General features: G+C 46.8%; 1 protein-coding gene across 2 annotated transcripts in view; it reads right to left on the reverse strand.

The window, feature by feature from the left end:
• The window catches only part of NOTCH2 (notch receptor 2), a 97,830-nt gene that overhangs the window by 15,314 nt on the left and 66,195 nt on the right, over positions 1–16,321 (reverse strand). For both annotated transcript variants that reach the window (XM_075002166.1, XM_075002165.1), the window contains exons 15-22: positions 15,887–16,006; positions 15,621–15,773; positions 11,561–11,789; positions 8,810–9,011; positions 5,631–5,784; positions 4,726–4,910; positions 3,248–3,380; positions 456–701 (exon numbers count right to left, since the gene is read on the reverse strand). In XM_075002166.1, coding sequence (XP_074858267.1) covers positions 456–701; positions 3,248–3,380; positions 4,726–4,910; positions 5,631–5,784; positions 8,810–9,011; positions 11,561–11,789; positions 15,621–15,773; positions 15,887–16,006 — 1,422 coding nt within the window. The remainder of the gene's footprint in view (positions 1–455; positions 702–3,247; positions 3,381–4,725; positions 4,911–5,630; positions 5,785–8,809; positions 9,012–11,560; positions 11,790–15,620; positions 15,774–15,886; positions 16,007–16,321) is intronic.

Consider the following 16,321-nt stretch of genomic DNA (forward strand, 5'->3'; position numbering starts at 1 on the left):
CCACATGGCTGTTGTGTTCCACATTCAGTTCTGGGCATATCACCGAAATGGTATCAAAGAAGTAGCAACAGGTAAGAAAACAACAAAAAATTTGATCCTGGATTTGGAAGGAGCGATCTATGGAGCACAATAAACACGTGTGGCAGTGTGCAGGGAAGTAGAAATGAGAAAGGATTCGAGGTGAAAAACTGGAAAAAACTATCAACATGCGACAGGGTAGACGAGTTGAAAAAAAATCAGCCGAGAACTCTCTGGCAGTGAAACATATCACGCTGTGGAATAGTCTCTGGGGGTACTTAGGGAAGTCCCATGGCACTAGGATTTGAAAACTAGACGTCCATGTGGGGAACCGCCCAGGCTGCCCAGGAAATGGGCTAGATAACCTAGCCGCCCCGGGGGAAGGGCAGTGTGATCTCAGTGCTGAGGGAACGGGGTGAGTGCTCCCAGGTACTCACCGGTGAAGGCACTGCGACAGATACAGGAGTAATCGTTGATCAGCTGAATGCAATCAAGGCTGCCCTGAGCGCTACAGGGGTTGGAAAGGCACTCGTTAATATCCCCCTCACAGCGCTCGCCGGCAAAGCCTGGGAGGCAGCGGCAGCTGTAGCCCCCAATTTGGTCAACGCACTGTCCGCCATTGAAGCAATGGGGTCCCCCCACATCTGAAGCACAGTCGTCAATGTTCTCATCGCAGTGAGGGCCTGTTAAAACAAGTGAGCAGAACCTGTGTCTCAGGCGGCACAGCCTTGTTTCTTATCACTCCTCAAGTTACCAGGGCGACCTTCTGTTTAATCCCAGGCCCACCTAAGTTTGATCCCAGTTCAGGCAGATCACTGCCAGACAAATTGAATTCATCTCAGACTGTCCCCAAGTGAGTGTGTTAGGGATGTAAAATCCTGGTTAATCAATTAAAGGGCAGGGAGCAGCCTGGGTCCCCAGCCATTGCCCCCAGTCCCACCTGTGGTGCGCTGGGGACCTGGGCTGCTCCAGCCCAGTTGGCACTTCCCTGCCCATGGAGCTGCCATGGGAGGGGGCACTCCACAGCAGCTGGAGCAGCCCTGGTTCCTGGTGCACTGTGGGTGGGGGTGCTCAGGCACACCACACCCACAAAACGAGGCTAGCAAGCTGCTGGCATCCACACACACGTTGTGCCAGTAACTCGGAGTGAAAGCTGAGCGCTGGGGAAGAAGGGTAGGTCTGTGCTACAGGATCACTTCAGGATAAGAAAGCTGGGAGATGCTCCTCCACTGACATAGCACTGTGGGCAGCAGCGCTTCTGTCACTCAAGGAGGGTGTTTTTTTCACACCTGAGTGACAAAAAGTTTTGCCGACATAATTGCTAGTGTAGACATGGGCTGAGTACCCTTCCCAGACCCGAAGAGGGTCTCAGTAATAGCTCGGTTATCCACCACTTGGACAACCAGCACTTTTGGTTACATGGCATGCTTGGCCAGGGCCGCCAGCTGTGGGGCCAGTGTCCTGGATGGGGTCAGCTGCCCATTACCTGGCTCAGAGGACAGAGCAGGGCCAGCTACCAGCCCCAACTTGTATAACTGGCAAATTTTATTATCTGGCATCCCCAGCTCCCTGGATAATAAAGCTTCTACTGTACATAGGTAGGCAGACAAAAGCCATGCCTACCCATAGAGAGCGGCAGGTATGAGAGCACCACACACATGACGAAGAAGCTCTGTCCCAATGGGAGAAAGCTCTCCCATCAGCATAATAAAACCACCTCCTCAAATAGCAAAAGCTCTTCTCATGACAGTGATGTGCACACCAGTGCTCATGCCTAGAGCCCTGCAAATTCAAGGATGTCCGCTGTATATCCACATCTGAGCGCATACGCACAGATCTGGATGCAGATACCAGGATATCATTTTTGCAGATGCAGATAAATTTTGTATCCCCACAGGGCTGGTATCGTCGGTGTCACTCAAGGTGGTGTTTTTTCATGCACCTGAGCAACATAAGTTATGCTAACATAGGCTGTATCTACACTACAGCCTAACACTTAGTTGTTTAGGACTCCAGAGCAAACCGTCTTTGAACTGGAGTAATTTGTTGTTTTCAGCCCATGAAATTCAATAAAAATACCAAGTGGTTCACCTAGGACTAAGTCTGGGTACCAAGGTCTGACCTACCCTCTTCTCCCATAGCCTGGAGTCCTTGCTGAGCACTCACAGGTGTGTGTGATCCAAGAGCTGGGTAGAGTTTAACACTACACAGCAAGTGGCTACTGCAGCTGTATAGCCTATTCCAGGTATAAGTTGCTTATTCAGCTCTACTTGGCATAGATATGGCCTGAGCTGGAGAATTCTGCTCCAGCAGAGGCGTTACATTTCAGAAAAGAAATGGAAGCTTATAACTGGTTAGGGAACAAAATCTTTACAGAAAAGCTGAATGAACTGGGCGTGTTTAGTCTGGAAAATGACAAAGGGGAGGTAAGTGTCAGCTGACGAGTGAAAATATTTGACCTCTGTGCAGTCTCTCTTGATCCGCAATGACAAAACCAACAGTAGCAGCTAAACAAAAAAGCAGTCAAGTGGCACTTTAAAGACTAACAAAATAATTTATTAAGTGATGAGCTTTCGTGGGATCTGAAGTGGGTCTGTCCCACGAAAGCTCATCACCTAATAAATTATTTTGTTAGTCTTTAAAGTGCTACTGGACTGCTTTTTTGTTTTGATAGAATACAGACTAACATAGCTACGTCTCTGTCACTGTTCAATAGTAGCTAAAGGTACAGCAGGGAAAATGGAGGTTAGATCCGAGCAAAGATTACATCAGACAAGCTGTCAGTGGAGGTTACAGAATCACCACCACTAAAACAGACAAGGCTGCCAACTGTTAGATGACTCTGGGGTAATGAAAGTCCTTCTGGGTGCAGTGCAACAGGTTAGACCAGATTCATTCAAACTTCCTTCCTGCACAAGGATTCTGTGACTGAGGTTAAGCGGAGGCTGAAATCTTAATATTCAAAGACTAAAGGACACTGGAGTTATGCAAGCACTAAAGGCACCTTTTACATAACTAAAACAATCACGCTGGCTAAAACAATTCTTGACATAATTTACCAGTTCCTTTTTAAAGGAAGATGTGGGTGTCCCATGCACTCAGAGAGCTTGACTCAACAGCCCTCTTCACATGGATGTATGACAAGGTGTGGGACTTTATGGAATAAAGACCAGTCCACCAGAATATAAAGTGTCTCTCGTAGCATTCATGTAATTACTGAATTTCTTACCCCGAGTTCCTGGCGGACAGGAGCACATGAATTGATTGACAAGATCAATGCAGGTTCCTCCATTCTGGCAGGGCTGTAACTGGCATTCATCCACTTTGTACTCACAGTTGACACCTTGGTACCCGGGCACACACTATTGGCATAAAACACAAACCAGGGTAAATAAGCTTCACTCTGCATGCCCTCATTCACACACCCTAGGTGAAAACAGGACAAAATACTTTGTGGACCCCATGCTGCCTTTGTTTAATGCTGTGCAACCACAGTAATTTCAATGGGACAGCACAGATTATGAAGCACAGGATTTGACTAAGTAACTAGGGAGCTCCCGACTGAATATCAGAAGGTGAACAGCCCTGTTCCTGCGGACAGCAGACAGAAGGTCATATGAAAGAGCCAAGCCTGGGCAGGAGATCTCTCTCATTGGACCTACTTTTGTTGGAGAGAGAGAGACAGACAAGCTTTTGAGCTTAACAGAGCTCTTCCGCAGGCCCAGTAAAAGATGTTACCTTCCCATCCTTGTCCCTCTAATGTCCTGTGTCTGGCAAAGTTACAAGTACCCGGCATACAAGAGTCTCGCTTGCCACCCTCGGAACTCTGGTCAGATTTAGCTGCTGAAGAAGTCGATTTGCATTTTAAGTGTTATGTGAATTCCGCTGACTCAGAAAACGTGCCTCCTACATTCCATCTTTTCCAAAGGCTTGGGAACGAAGGCTAGACACTAACTTCTGGAGTCACTCCACACAGCACTGTACTTCCACCAGGGGAGCCAGGGGACTAGGAGGCACTTCCCAGCCTGGGAGCTGAGCAGACCCCACTTCACCACCAAGATGAGTAAAGGGATTTTTTTTTTAACATGTTCTAATTTATCCTCATGTAACCACAGAAGTTAGGGGGATGATTTCTTCACCTCTCCCACACCTACCAGCTACCATATTTCCTTATAGTGAATGCTTTCCTCTATCAGCTGTAAGGTCCTTCAGGAATGCAGCTTCCCCCCCTGCAAGTATCTGCATTTCAACTCAACTCTCAGATGCATTAGCTGCATTTTTCACCCAGACTGAACCTCGTTTTACTGTTGGCCGACACCGCTAAGAGTTTTAGAGCTCTCTGTATTATGGCCAGCGGGTACACAGAGCTCTTCCTATTAGACAGAATCAGCAACTGTCATTAAAGTGGCATATATTCTCTTCTAGAAGGAGATAGGATCCACCCTAGCCAGGGATGCACACTGCACTTTACTCATCACTCTTGGCTTATGTTCAGGTAATTGTCTTGTGCAGACGCACAACAACGTGAGTAAGCCTCAGTTCTGTTTGGAAGACAATTAGATACACCTGCAAAGGACCTGGGAACCACTAAAGGACACAGATCACAAGAGAAAGGGTAGAACAGGAGTGAAGACTTGAACAATGCAAATGGAGGTCAGTGATGGCTAAGTGCTTTCCTTGTGTCCCTCGTGTACCATCCATCTTTACCTCACACCGATATCCCCCGAGATAATCACTGCAGGTGGCACCATTCTGGCAGGGGTTGGAGGCGCATTCGTCCAATTGCTCTTCACAGTAGCTACCAGTGTAGCCCGTGTGGCATTGGCAGAAGTGACTGTTCCCCACATCAAAGCAGGTGCCGGAGTGCTGACACAGCTGGTCCACAGTGACTCCTAGAAGAAGAATTAAGCAATGGCAGCAGCTCCGCCCCACCCTCATCACCTACAGGACAAGCCCTTCCCACCTCCTGGGCTGACCATGCGTCTTCCCGACATTCTTGGAGCCAGCCTTGGATTTGTTCCAAGAAGACTTCTTGGACGAGTCTGGGGCACGCTACCGTAGCACCAGTTTTTTTTCCCATCTGCCTCATTTGAATTAATTAACTGAGCCTGGGCCCAAAAGTTGTAGGCAGATGAAGCCTCCATTGACCTATTTCCCTTAACCACATACTTAAGGCATCAGACATGTAACAGACCCTCCTTCACCTACATGAACACAACGATTCTATCCTGGTTTTGGGCAAGCCATCAGAAGGGCACAAAAACCAAATAAGCCCAAAAGCATTCAGAAGGTCAGCCCTATGGAGCAGGTTACAGACTTTGGACAGCATGAGCTTTGAGTAATTTTCACGAAGAATTACTCCATAACTAGGGACAAGAAAAATGTTCAGTGAACAAATTGAAGGAATCAGAGGGAGTTTGGTCACAATGCCTCAGGGGGTGGAAGGCACAAAGGGTGTGTGGGGGACATTTCTCTTGGTACCCCCTCACCTACATCTTAATACCACTTCTGGCTGGTCCAAGAGGGGCCAAGATGCATCTCAGGGAAGTGGGGATCCACCATGACAACACTCTGGGAATGACCGTTTACTGCAAGGCCAGAACACTACTTACCCCTCCGTGCAGCAGCAACCTGACAGGAGACTTTGGGCACGTCACAGTAGGCGCCAGTCCAACCAGGTGGACAGGTGCATAGCGTCTGGGCACTCTTCTGGATGCATGTGCCTTTGTTCTTACAGGGAGACCTGCTGCACAGATCCATGAGTGTCTGAAAAAGCAGACCGAACAACTGAGATGAAGAAAGACTGTATTCAGAGCAACAGGTTGGAGAAGGTTCTGCACAGGAAATTCCCCAGCCACCTGGCCAGCTCCCTGATAGCACCTGCCTTTACTCCCCGAATCCGTATGACATGTGCAATGTCACCTGCCTTAGTCTTCCTGTCAATGAGCCCTGAGCAACACCCAGCCTCAGGAGGGCATTTGATCTCAGCTACTTGCTTCCTTTGTCCAGGCACAATTAGCAGACCTGAGGCTCCAGGACCTTAGAAGGTGGGCAGCATGCTTCAAGCTGTCAACCGTGTCTCTCCCTAACAGACCCAAGGTGATATGCCAGCCAAGTGAGCAGGAGGACAGAGAAGTATTGTTCCCAAAGGAAGCAGGAAGATTTCATTCCAATAATAATGTGTTTAAATCTCTCTTGTCTCTAATCCCTGCGAGGGACTTGCATCTCACTGATTCAGAGAGAATCATTTTTGCTTCTTTGCAGGCTCCCATCTTCACACCATCAGGAAGTCAACAATCCCAGAATCTACATTTTCCACTGAATGCTCCCACTTTCCTCCATTTCTGAGGGAGGGCACTGAGACCTCCAAGTCATTTATGCTCGTTACCTCCACAACATGCCCCATTAGCTAACCAGTCTGAATTCTCCTGCTTTCCTGCAGCTTTACTGAGATTCCCCAACACCTCTCACTCGTGGTAAAGGGTCTGGAGGACAGTGGGCATACTGAGTTATTAAACATCACCCAGGAAAGCATAGTGCATAGTAAATTTGCAATTCTGGAGTCTGGCTTATCCCTCCAAGCCAGCCCACCAAGCAGTGGAAGGGTTGGTAATGTGCTAGACAATATTGACCTCCCATTGTCCAGCAAATTCTCTCATCTGGCACCAGTCAGGTCCCAAGGGTGCCAGACTAGAGAAGTTCAACCTGTAGTGAAAGAGATGAGCTCTGGAGCTACACAGACCTCTGCTAGGACCAATCTGGCTACCGCACCATGGCACACGACATTCGCAGCCAGGTGCTAAGAAAGCAAGCAAGCTGGTAGAGGCATAGTGTCCTCTCAGATTCTCCAGTATTCTTCCACCCAAACACGTGGCTGCAGCAGAGGAACTACCAAACATCACAGTACTTTGGGACTATCTTTAATCAGAGGCTTCTTCGTTGGGTTTTCTGTGGCAGGTAGAGGATCCATACAGCAGGTGTTCAGACTGAAAGCTCTTGTCCTTTACATTGTATTTTCATTGTCTCTGTAAATGGCAAAGGCTTTACTGTCATGTTCTCCGCATTCCTGGGCACCACGCTGTATTCTCTTTTTCAGATGTACAAACAACGGAATTGAGTAGGAACAGATTTCCTGCAGGGGACTCCTAGCCATCACAGAGTTATTGCTCACATTTGACTAAATATTTTGCTTTAGTCAGTTGTTGTAGGGATTTCGTATTAGATTGGCAGCATTTAGCAGCCAAACTGTTGGTTAAAGTGGCAGGTAAAACACCTAAGATACAGTGCTCCATAACCTACTCATGGTGTCTCAAACCCTATGAGCGTACAGGAAAGTTGCAACCTTCTCATGACATTCCAGTGTTTGCCTGGCAGTTTTTATGACACTCTCAGATCGTCTTTAAATGGCAGAGCCCCCTCAGCTTACACTTGAATGAAGCCAATGCTGAAGCGCACTGTTGCAAGGCTGGAACCTCCTGCGTATGTATCAATCACAGTAGCATCACAAGTGTCTTACTGGAAGAACAAAACTCCATGCTCCATCTCCACATCAACAAGCCAGGTTTTGTTCCACGACACATTTGACTATGTGCACTTAAAAGAACCGAGCAGCAAGACGAGGGAGAGTATGAACCCCTTCTGAAGTACCATTCCAACACTGATCATCAGTTACCATATTTGATTAATTCAGTTCAGTTGCTTGCTTCCTACCACTTCCTTAAACTTCAGACACATTGAGTCAAATTCATGCAGAGATGTCGGATAATCACTGCTGAATTTTTTACAGACTGAGCAGCTGCTTTGACCTTTATTACAGCTTCTGTAGAATCAGAAACACCACATGCTGAATTCAAACCAATTACACTGTGCTGTTTTAGTTTCACTGGACAATCGTGGCAGTTCCTCTCGTACAAGAATTCCTCTCATTGTCTGTAGTCCAGACAAGGGTTTTTGTTTCAGTTACTTTGACTGGCTCTTCATGGAAAAATCTGGATTTTTGAGAACACAGAACTGTATCCATTATAGAGTTTGTCTCCACTTACAGTGCTGCCGCAGAGCAGCTGCCAGTGAAAATGATACTGATGGGGACTGGAGAGTATCTCTTGTGAGTACAGGTAATCCACCTTGCTGAAAGGCAGCAGCTGCATTAAAATGGGAAGCCTTTCGGTCGACACAGTGCTGTCTATACTAGAGATTAGGCTGGTGGATTGGAAAATCCACAACCCTGAGCAGCACAGTTCTACTAATATAAATTTACAGTGTAAACTGGGGAATAATTACCAGGAAAGGGCAGTAAATTGTGGGCCTCATTACCCAGATCTGTGTTTCCATATGAGTGTGACCCTCCCTCATTTAAACACAGGCTCTGACCTCAAGCCAGGCAAGTTTACACAAAGAATGAAGTCCAGCCACCACTATATTCAGAGTTAATACCCCTTCTGGTTTGTGCTGAGAACTAACCCAAAAAAGTCATGACGCGGTTCTTCCCTGCAGAGAATGTGCCCCCCAGCTGACAGATGTGTCTTGCTTCCTCTCAAACTTTGGCTGAACATGGTGTGCCTCCTGGAGGGGACAGACCCAAGCTATGTGGAACAGCCAGTGTTGGAGGCATAACAGGCCCTGTTAAAATAAGGGGTTTAGCAAGGCTGGAGCCTTTGTTACAGAAACTAGTGGCCACAAGAAGACAGGTCTACACCAACTGTAAGCTGTTTCTCCGTGCCCCAGTTCAGACGCCAATGCTGCGGGAGAACAAAAATGACCACTGTAGCAGCTGGAAGTCGGCACCACTTACTTGACAGTCTTTCCCCATGTAACCCAGGGGACAGGCACACTGGTAGGTCCCCAGGCTATCCACACAAGTCCCTTTGTTCAGACAAGGGTGGGAATCGCATTCATTGATCTCCATCTGGCAGAAGGCCCCGGTGAACCCTGCGGGGCACTGGCAGGAAAAGGAGTCGATGCCATCCACACAAGTAGCTCCATTGAAACAAGAACTGAAAAACAAATAAGCATGAAAACAAATGCAGCCCTGACAAAAGGCAAGTTACCGGACAGCTAAAGATTTGGTGTAGCACATAGAGCAAAGAGGCAGAAAGAGCTCTATTGAGTCACCTGCTCCATCCCTTGGTGGGCAGACAGCTTGGCTTTTACTATGGCTTTGTCAGTCCGCTCCACTGTTTGTTATCGTGTGAATTCTGTGCTGTGATAGAGCTGGGCTGGAAACCCTGGAGATGCTAACCCATTTCTCTGGGGAATAGAGGACAGCATGGGCAGAGGCATTCCATGTCACCAAGAAGTGGAAGAAATAGAGTTACTTGGGCAGAGGGAGCCCTCATGGGGGTGGGGTTAGCGATAGTGAAATTCTGTGGCCTGTCTTACACACCAGCTGACTAGATAATTATAATTTTCTCTTCTGCTCATGTTCTCTGCATCTCTGACCAAGTGATTACTGCATCAGGCCTGTAACTTCTGGTTGAGCGAGAGGCATTTCTCCAGAGGGACACCCAGGCTCAGTGGAAAGACAATATGGTGGAGAATGTGCCACACCCCCAAGTAAATTGCTCGTGGTTATTCATCCTCCTTTAAAAGGTGCATCTTTTTCAGATTGACTTTATCTGGGGTATGCTTCCAGCACCTGGCTCTTGTTTCCCTTAGTTCAAATTCTACTCTCCAGGAAGTTTACACTTTATAAGTGCCAAGTTACTCTGGACTGAAGCTCAATCTATTTGTCCAATTCGTTAGGCAGGTCTCTAAGACCAGAGAGGACCATCAGTGCTTTGGGGAACAGACACACACAACCACTTTTTACTCCCCGATTCCAAAACACCCCACAGGTCAGATGTGCAGAACAAAGCCGTGGCCTCTGATGCTGCAAATAACCCAAGCAATGAGGAGCCCATTGCTTATCTGGAGAAGCCATTCAAGAAGCTTAAATCCCTTATTAGTCTTAATTTTCCTTGTCTATTTTTCATTCTATTATTCCTCAGTAGTCTCTCTGCTTCCCTTGTTACACAGCTTTTGGCTGCGTTTTGTAGACGTTTCGTTGTCACTTAGCCAAGCCATGCATGTGTAATTTCTTTCCATTTTCCTCAAATCAATCCCTTTTGCCTGTCTATTCTATTATCAGTGTTGTTGCGTTTCTCTAAATTCCCTCAATCAGATGTGAATCAGAAGCACCAATTTCAGAAGAACGTTGGCTCCGCGCACGTCTGCCAAGAGGTTTGATGCTAGACAAAACTGAACAAACGGAGTGAGTACCAGAGCAACCACTGGGGGGTGGCAAAATTCCATGTGTGGGCATCGACAGACCTTGAACAGGGCCTGGAAAGTTGGGCAGTGGTTTGCCAAAAATTCAACTGGCACCTACTGCTCTGTTCCTTTGCTGCTGTATCCCTGGGGGAGGCCACACGCAAAAAACATCTGACAATCTGATAGCTGTTCTCTGGGGCTGACAGTCTCCACTGCCCTCCACTGGACCCCGTGAAAGCTGGGTGGGGTGGGGGTCAGTGACTCCTCACCCCCAGAAGGGGTGAAAGGTCAGGCAGAAGGGGTGAAGCTGAGGGCACCGCTGGAGTTGACCTTTCCCTTTAGTGTAGGCCTGGTCTCAATAGTGGTGATCTCGCGCGTCAAACACTCACAAATATGTTAAATAATATCCAGCCCACGCCCAATGAGCAGAGTATTCAATGTGTAATCTCCTCCAGCCCATCCACCCCCGCAGCTTGGTACATGATTAATCAATCCCATTTATTTAGTCGAAACTTTTCAGCCCAGGTAACCGTGTTCCTATCCACAACAGTTTGAATGAATTTTTCAGGTTACACTGACTCAGTGTCAAATGCATTATTTTACATCTATGACATTCCTTTTACCCACTCACTTAGTAATTCTACCCCATAAAGCAATCACATTTGACACTCTTATGGAGGAAGATCCATTATGAAAGTAAATTAATTTGTTTTTTAGACTCCTGGTCCCATCCCAACAGCCTATGTCATTTCAAAAATATGACTCAAGTTTTAGCCAATGCCCTTAATATACAAGGGAGCATAATGCCTTACTGAGTATGAGAGAGACAAGGTCAACTAAGTGCCAACAGCACTGGAAATGCGTCCCCCTGTGGAATGGAGTCAACAAGAGGCATTTCTTTGGGGAATCCAAGAGGCACTCCTTTGGGAAACATAGTCCAGGAGGAACTGATCACAAAATGGAAGACGACAATATTCACCCCCACATACACAAGGCACGCAACTTACTGGAAACAGTGAGCCAGAACTTCTGAACTAAGGGGGCTGCCACCTGGACTTGCACTCTGAATGCAGACCCAGATGTGTACTTCTATCTGAGCTGGTACCTTGGAGAGCACAGTTTTCCCCCAAGCCACAAGGTAGGCAAGTGTCTGGTCTCTGAGACTGAAGCATGTCCCATGTCACCAGACAGGAAAACAGGGAGCCCCTGGACTGCTCCAGAACAAGACTGCCTCCAAGCCTGTGGGCAGCACTCAGCCACTGTTCTCTCCTTCCATCTTTAAATGGATACTTACGTCTCAGTACATTCATCAATGTTGTTCTCGCAATGGGTCCCCTCAAACCCTGCTGGACACTTGCAGGTGTAGCTGTTGACGTAGTCTGTGCAGGTGCCTCCATTCTTGCATGGTTCACTCAGACACTCATTGATGTCTGTCTGACACTTCTCGCCTTGGAAGCCAGGCAGACAGGTGCACAAGAAAGAGTTCACCCCATCCGCACACAAAGCTCCATTCTGGCAGGGATCTACAACAGCAGCACAATACACATTATAATGGCTACACAGATGCCAGGGCAGGGCCAGGTTCTGTGCAGCAGTGCTTATGAAGAAGGGCTATATGATTTTGAAAATCAGGGCCTTTTTACACATTTTTAGGCCCAATTTGTATCAGGAGTATAATATGAATGCTACAGTATTATCTCAGAAAGGGAAAAAGCTTCACGTGAGCCTCTGATCAAGAAAATATTTCTGGGAACTGGTGTTTTTACTCATTTCTCATTCACCCAACCCAAAACCAACTTCTAAAGCATGGTCCCATTCCCTTCTTGAACCCTCATTCTCAGCCATTCCTCCACATTGCCCAACCCTCTCTAAAAGACAATGCAACTAAGGGTAGCACCTTTGTCCTGAGGACATCCTCTCCAGGCTCCTAGACAACAAAAGCCCTTCCCCAGAGGCTGTTTAAGGCACACAGTAAAGAGAAGCACATACACCTAGGCTGGTGAACTTTCCTGAAGCCAGCTGACACTTTGCGAGGAAAGCTCAGCTGCACATCACCAAAAACTCAAAAAGCAATACCAAAATGTTAAGTACATCAGTAACAAGAAACCTGCTAAACAACCGGTGGGGCCCCTACATGATCAAGATGCAAAAGGGGCACTCAGAAATGACAAAGTCATTGTGGAGAAACTCAATGAATTCTTTGCTTCAGTCTTCACAACCAAGGATGTTAGGGAGATTCCAAACCTGAGCCATCCTTTTAGGTGACAAATCTGAGGAAGCGTCCAAGACTGAGAAGTCATCAGGGGACGTTTTGGAACTGATTGATAAACTTAACAGTAACAAGCCACCAGGACTAGATGGCATCTGAAAGAACTGAGATGTGAAATTGCAGAACTGTAAACTGTGGTTTGTAACCTATCATTTAAATCAGCTTCTGTACCCACTGACTGGAAGATAGCTAACATAATGGCAATATTTAAAAAGGGCTGTAGAGATGATCCTGGCAATTACAGACCAGTAGGTCTAACATCGATACTGGGCAAATGAGTTGAAACCATAGTAAGGAATAAAATTGTCAGACACAGAGGAATATAGTTTGTTGGGTAAAAGTCAGCATGGCATCTGTAACAGGAAAGCATGTCTTACTAATCTAAGTTCTTTGAAGAGGGTCAACAAACATGTAGACAAGGGGAATCCAGTAGATACAGTGTACTTAGATTTCCAGAAAACCTTTGACAAGGTCCCTCACAATTAAGATGTCGCAGGATAAGAGTAGGGTGACCATCCATCCTGGATTTGGCAGGATGATCCCATAATTGGGACACCAAAAAGGTATCCCTAATTAGTTTTTTTAAAAGGATCTAATTGTTCTGTATTTGGGCCCCTCCACCCATTGACCTTTTCCGCTAGCGGCTGCTGGCCCGATAGCACTTAGTTGCCATGTCTGTGCCGCTTCCCTGGAGGTGAGGGGTGGTGGTGCGGCAGCTGTTTCTTCCCTGGGGCTGGGGAGCACTGTTAGCTGCCACCTCCTTCCCAGCTCCCTGTGGCTTGGCAGAGCCAGGAGGAGCTACCCCTTCCCCCTATATCACCCTGTCCTGTATTTGGGACAGGGTGATATGGTCACCCTAGATAAGAGGGAAGATCCTTTCGTGGATTGAGAACTGGTTAAAAGACTGGAAAAAAAGAGGGTAGGAATAAATGGTAAATTTTCATAATGGAGAGGGGTAACTAGTGGTGTTCCCCAAGGGTCAGTCCTAGGACCAATCCTATTCAACTTTATTCATAAATGATCTGGAGAAAGGGGTAACTGTGAGGTGGCAAAGTTTGCAGACAGTTAAGACCAAAGCAGACTGTGAAGAACTTCAACAGGAGCTCACAAAACTGAGTGATTGGGCAACAAAATGGCAAATGAAATGTAATGTGGATAAATGTAAAGTAATGTACATTGGAAAAAAATAACCCCAACTACACATACAGTGCGATGGGGGCTAATTTAGCTACAACTTGTCAGGAAAGGGATCTTGGAGTCCTCATGGATCGTTCTCTGAAAACATCCATGCAGTGGGTACCAAACAGGATGTTAGGAATCATTAAAAAAGGGATTGAGAATAAGAGGAAGAATGTCTTATTGCCCTCATATAAAACCACAGTATGCCCACATCTGGAATACCGCATATAGATGTGGTCACCTCATTTCAAAAAAGATATATTGGCATTAGGAAACATTCAGAAAGGGAAAACTAAAATGATGAGGGGTTTAGAACAGGTCCCATATGAAGAGAGATTGAAGAGATTGGGACTTTTCAGCTTGGAAAAGAGGAGACTAAGGGGGAATATGACAGAGGTGTATAACATCAAGAGTGCTGTGGAGAAAGCGAACAAGGAAAAATTCTTTACTTGTTCCCATAATGTCAGAACTAGAGGACACCAGAGGAAATTAATGGGCAGCTGGTTTAAAACAAATAAACGAAAGCTCTTCACACAGCGCACAGGCAGCCTGTGGAGCTGGTTGCCGGAGGAGAGATGAGGGCAAGGACTGGAACAGGATTTTAAAAAGAGCTAGGTAAATTCATGGAGATTAGATCCATTAATGGCTATTCGCCAGGGTGAGTAAGGAATTGTCTCCCTTGCCTCTGTTTTTCAGAAGCTGGAGGTGGATGGCAGGAGAGAGATGGCTTGATCATTACCTGTTCAGTTCACTCCCGCTGGGGCACCAGGTATCGGCCATTGTCAGAAGACAGGATACTGGGCTGGATGGACGTTTGGTCTGACCCAGTGTGGCCGTTCTTATGCTCTTCCCAGGTGTGATTTGGAATGTACCTCTGCTGGGATGTGACCCGGCATCACCCGTGCTGCTGTTGAGTTTGGTAGGGTTGCCCTCAGGGGCACCACTGAGGAAAGATGCTCCCCGCAGGGGCACTAGATCCACACATCTTTCCACCATCCTCTCTGTCACTCAGACCCACACACCTAGGTGTCACCTTCAACTCAATCCTTTCCTATCCAAATCAAAATGCCATTTGTTTATTAATAATCACTTGCTTCTCTACCTCTGTAATCAGAAGAGCACATTCAAGAAAAAAGGCTGAACCAGAGATGCCATATCTTTTCTTCGCAGCAGCGTTTGAGAGAGAAAGCTGGGCAATCACCAGTCTATGTTGGGTGGATATTACTACCACACATGCTTAGAACAATATCTGCAAATTTAATAAATTTAGGTTGTTTCCCCCAAAACTCAGATGAACTGTAAATTCATGCCAGCACTTTGGTATTTGTCTGAGCTACTCCTGCAAAAAGTTGAAACTTTCTTAAAAGGAAACTGTAATTTTTTTTTCAAATTCTCTAACTTACGAAAAATCAATTTATGATGCAAGGTTGTATGAGCTTAGCTTTTGAACGCAACCCCCCTAAAATACGTTGTTCTGTTCCTCTGACATTTATAAAGGATGGGTTCAATAAGGAAAAAAATCTGCTGGGATTGCTTTTTTCACTTCTGGCAATTTAAGATGTTACTTTCACTTCAGCAGGTCCAGCATCTTCAAGCAGGTGGAATTCTCAATTTGATGGTGTCCCTTGTGAATGCGTGTAAAACATTTTTACACTTCTAAACTCAAAGTTGGAGGATAACGGTTCCTTCTTTTACATACTACAGCCAGCTCCCATCAGAGTGCCAGCAAAGGCTATTTCAGCCCCGAAATTGGAAACACCACAAAGTTGAGCATGCTTGAAATAAAAGACTAGGAAAAAATCTGTTCCAGGCATCCAGCAATGGCAGTCATTAGCAGCACAGCAAAGTTGTTTCGAGGGCAAACATGAGATTGCCTGTTTCAAAGGCCTCCCCGTTCTACACTCACTTGAAATGCAGTCATCAATGTCGCTCTCACAGTCTCCCCCGGTGAAGCCTGGGCGGCATTCACACACGTAACTGCCTTGTGTGTTAAGGCACAGAGCATGGTTCTTGCACGGCTTTGAAACACACTCATCTATGTCCACGGTACATCTCTGGCCTGAAAGGAGAAAGATTGAGCAGGAGACCTCAGAGGGTAAGATTCCAGAGATGTAACTGCAGCCACGCTGCTGCTCAGCCTCGGAACGGAAGAGTGCCCTCCCATCCCATTACCTTCCCAGCCGGCAGCACACTGGCAGGTGTAGCCTTCCAAGTCCATGGACTCCTGGCAGATTCCAGAGTTCTCACAAGGATCAGGAGAGCAAGGAGACAGCACAAGTTGGCAGTTCACACCTACAAGAGGACTCAGAGAGGCAAATTGTTAAGGGCTTGGTGCACTTAGGAAGGGAGAATGAAAAGACTATAAACCAAAGGGGCTGCCTGTCCGCTCCTCTGCGATCTACGTCTGGGGAGAGGGAGGTCACTGCTCTTCTACATCCGTGCTGGAGAGAAAAGGTCATCAAGTCACTGTGGCCTAAACAGTCTGGGGGAGAGGGCAGGACACGAAGCTACAACAGTTAGTCTCACAATGGGGTGGGTCTGGAGCAGAGAGCAGATTGAAAGCGGAACCTCTGGGCTCCCCAGACAGGTCATGAACAGCTCAGGAGT

Source organism: Carettochelys insculpta, chromosome 9 (genome assembly GCF_033958435.1).
Source record: "Carettochelys insculpta isolate YL-2023 chromosome 9, ASM3395843v1, whole genome shotgun sequence".
NCBI lineage: Eukaryota > Metazoa > Chordata > Testudines > Carettochelyidae > Carettochelys > Carettochelys insculpta.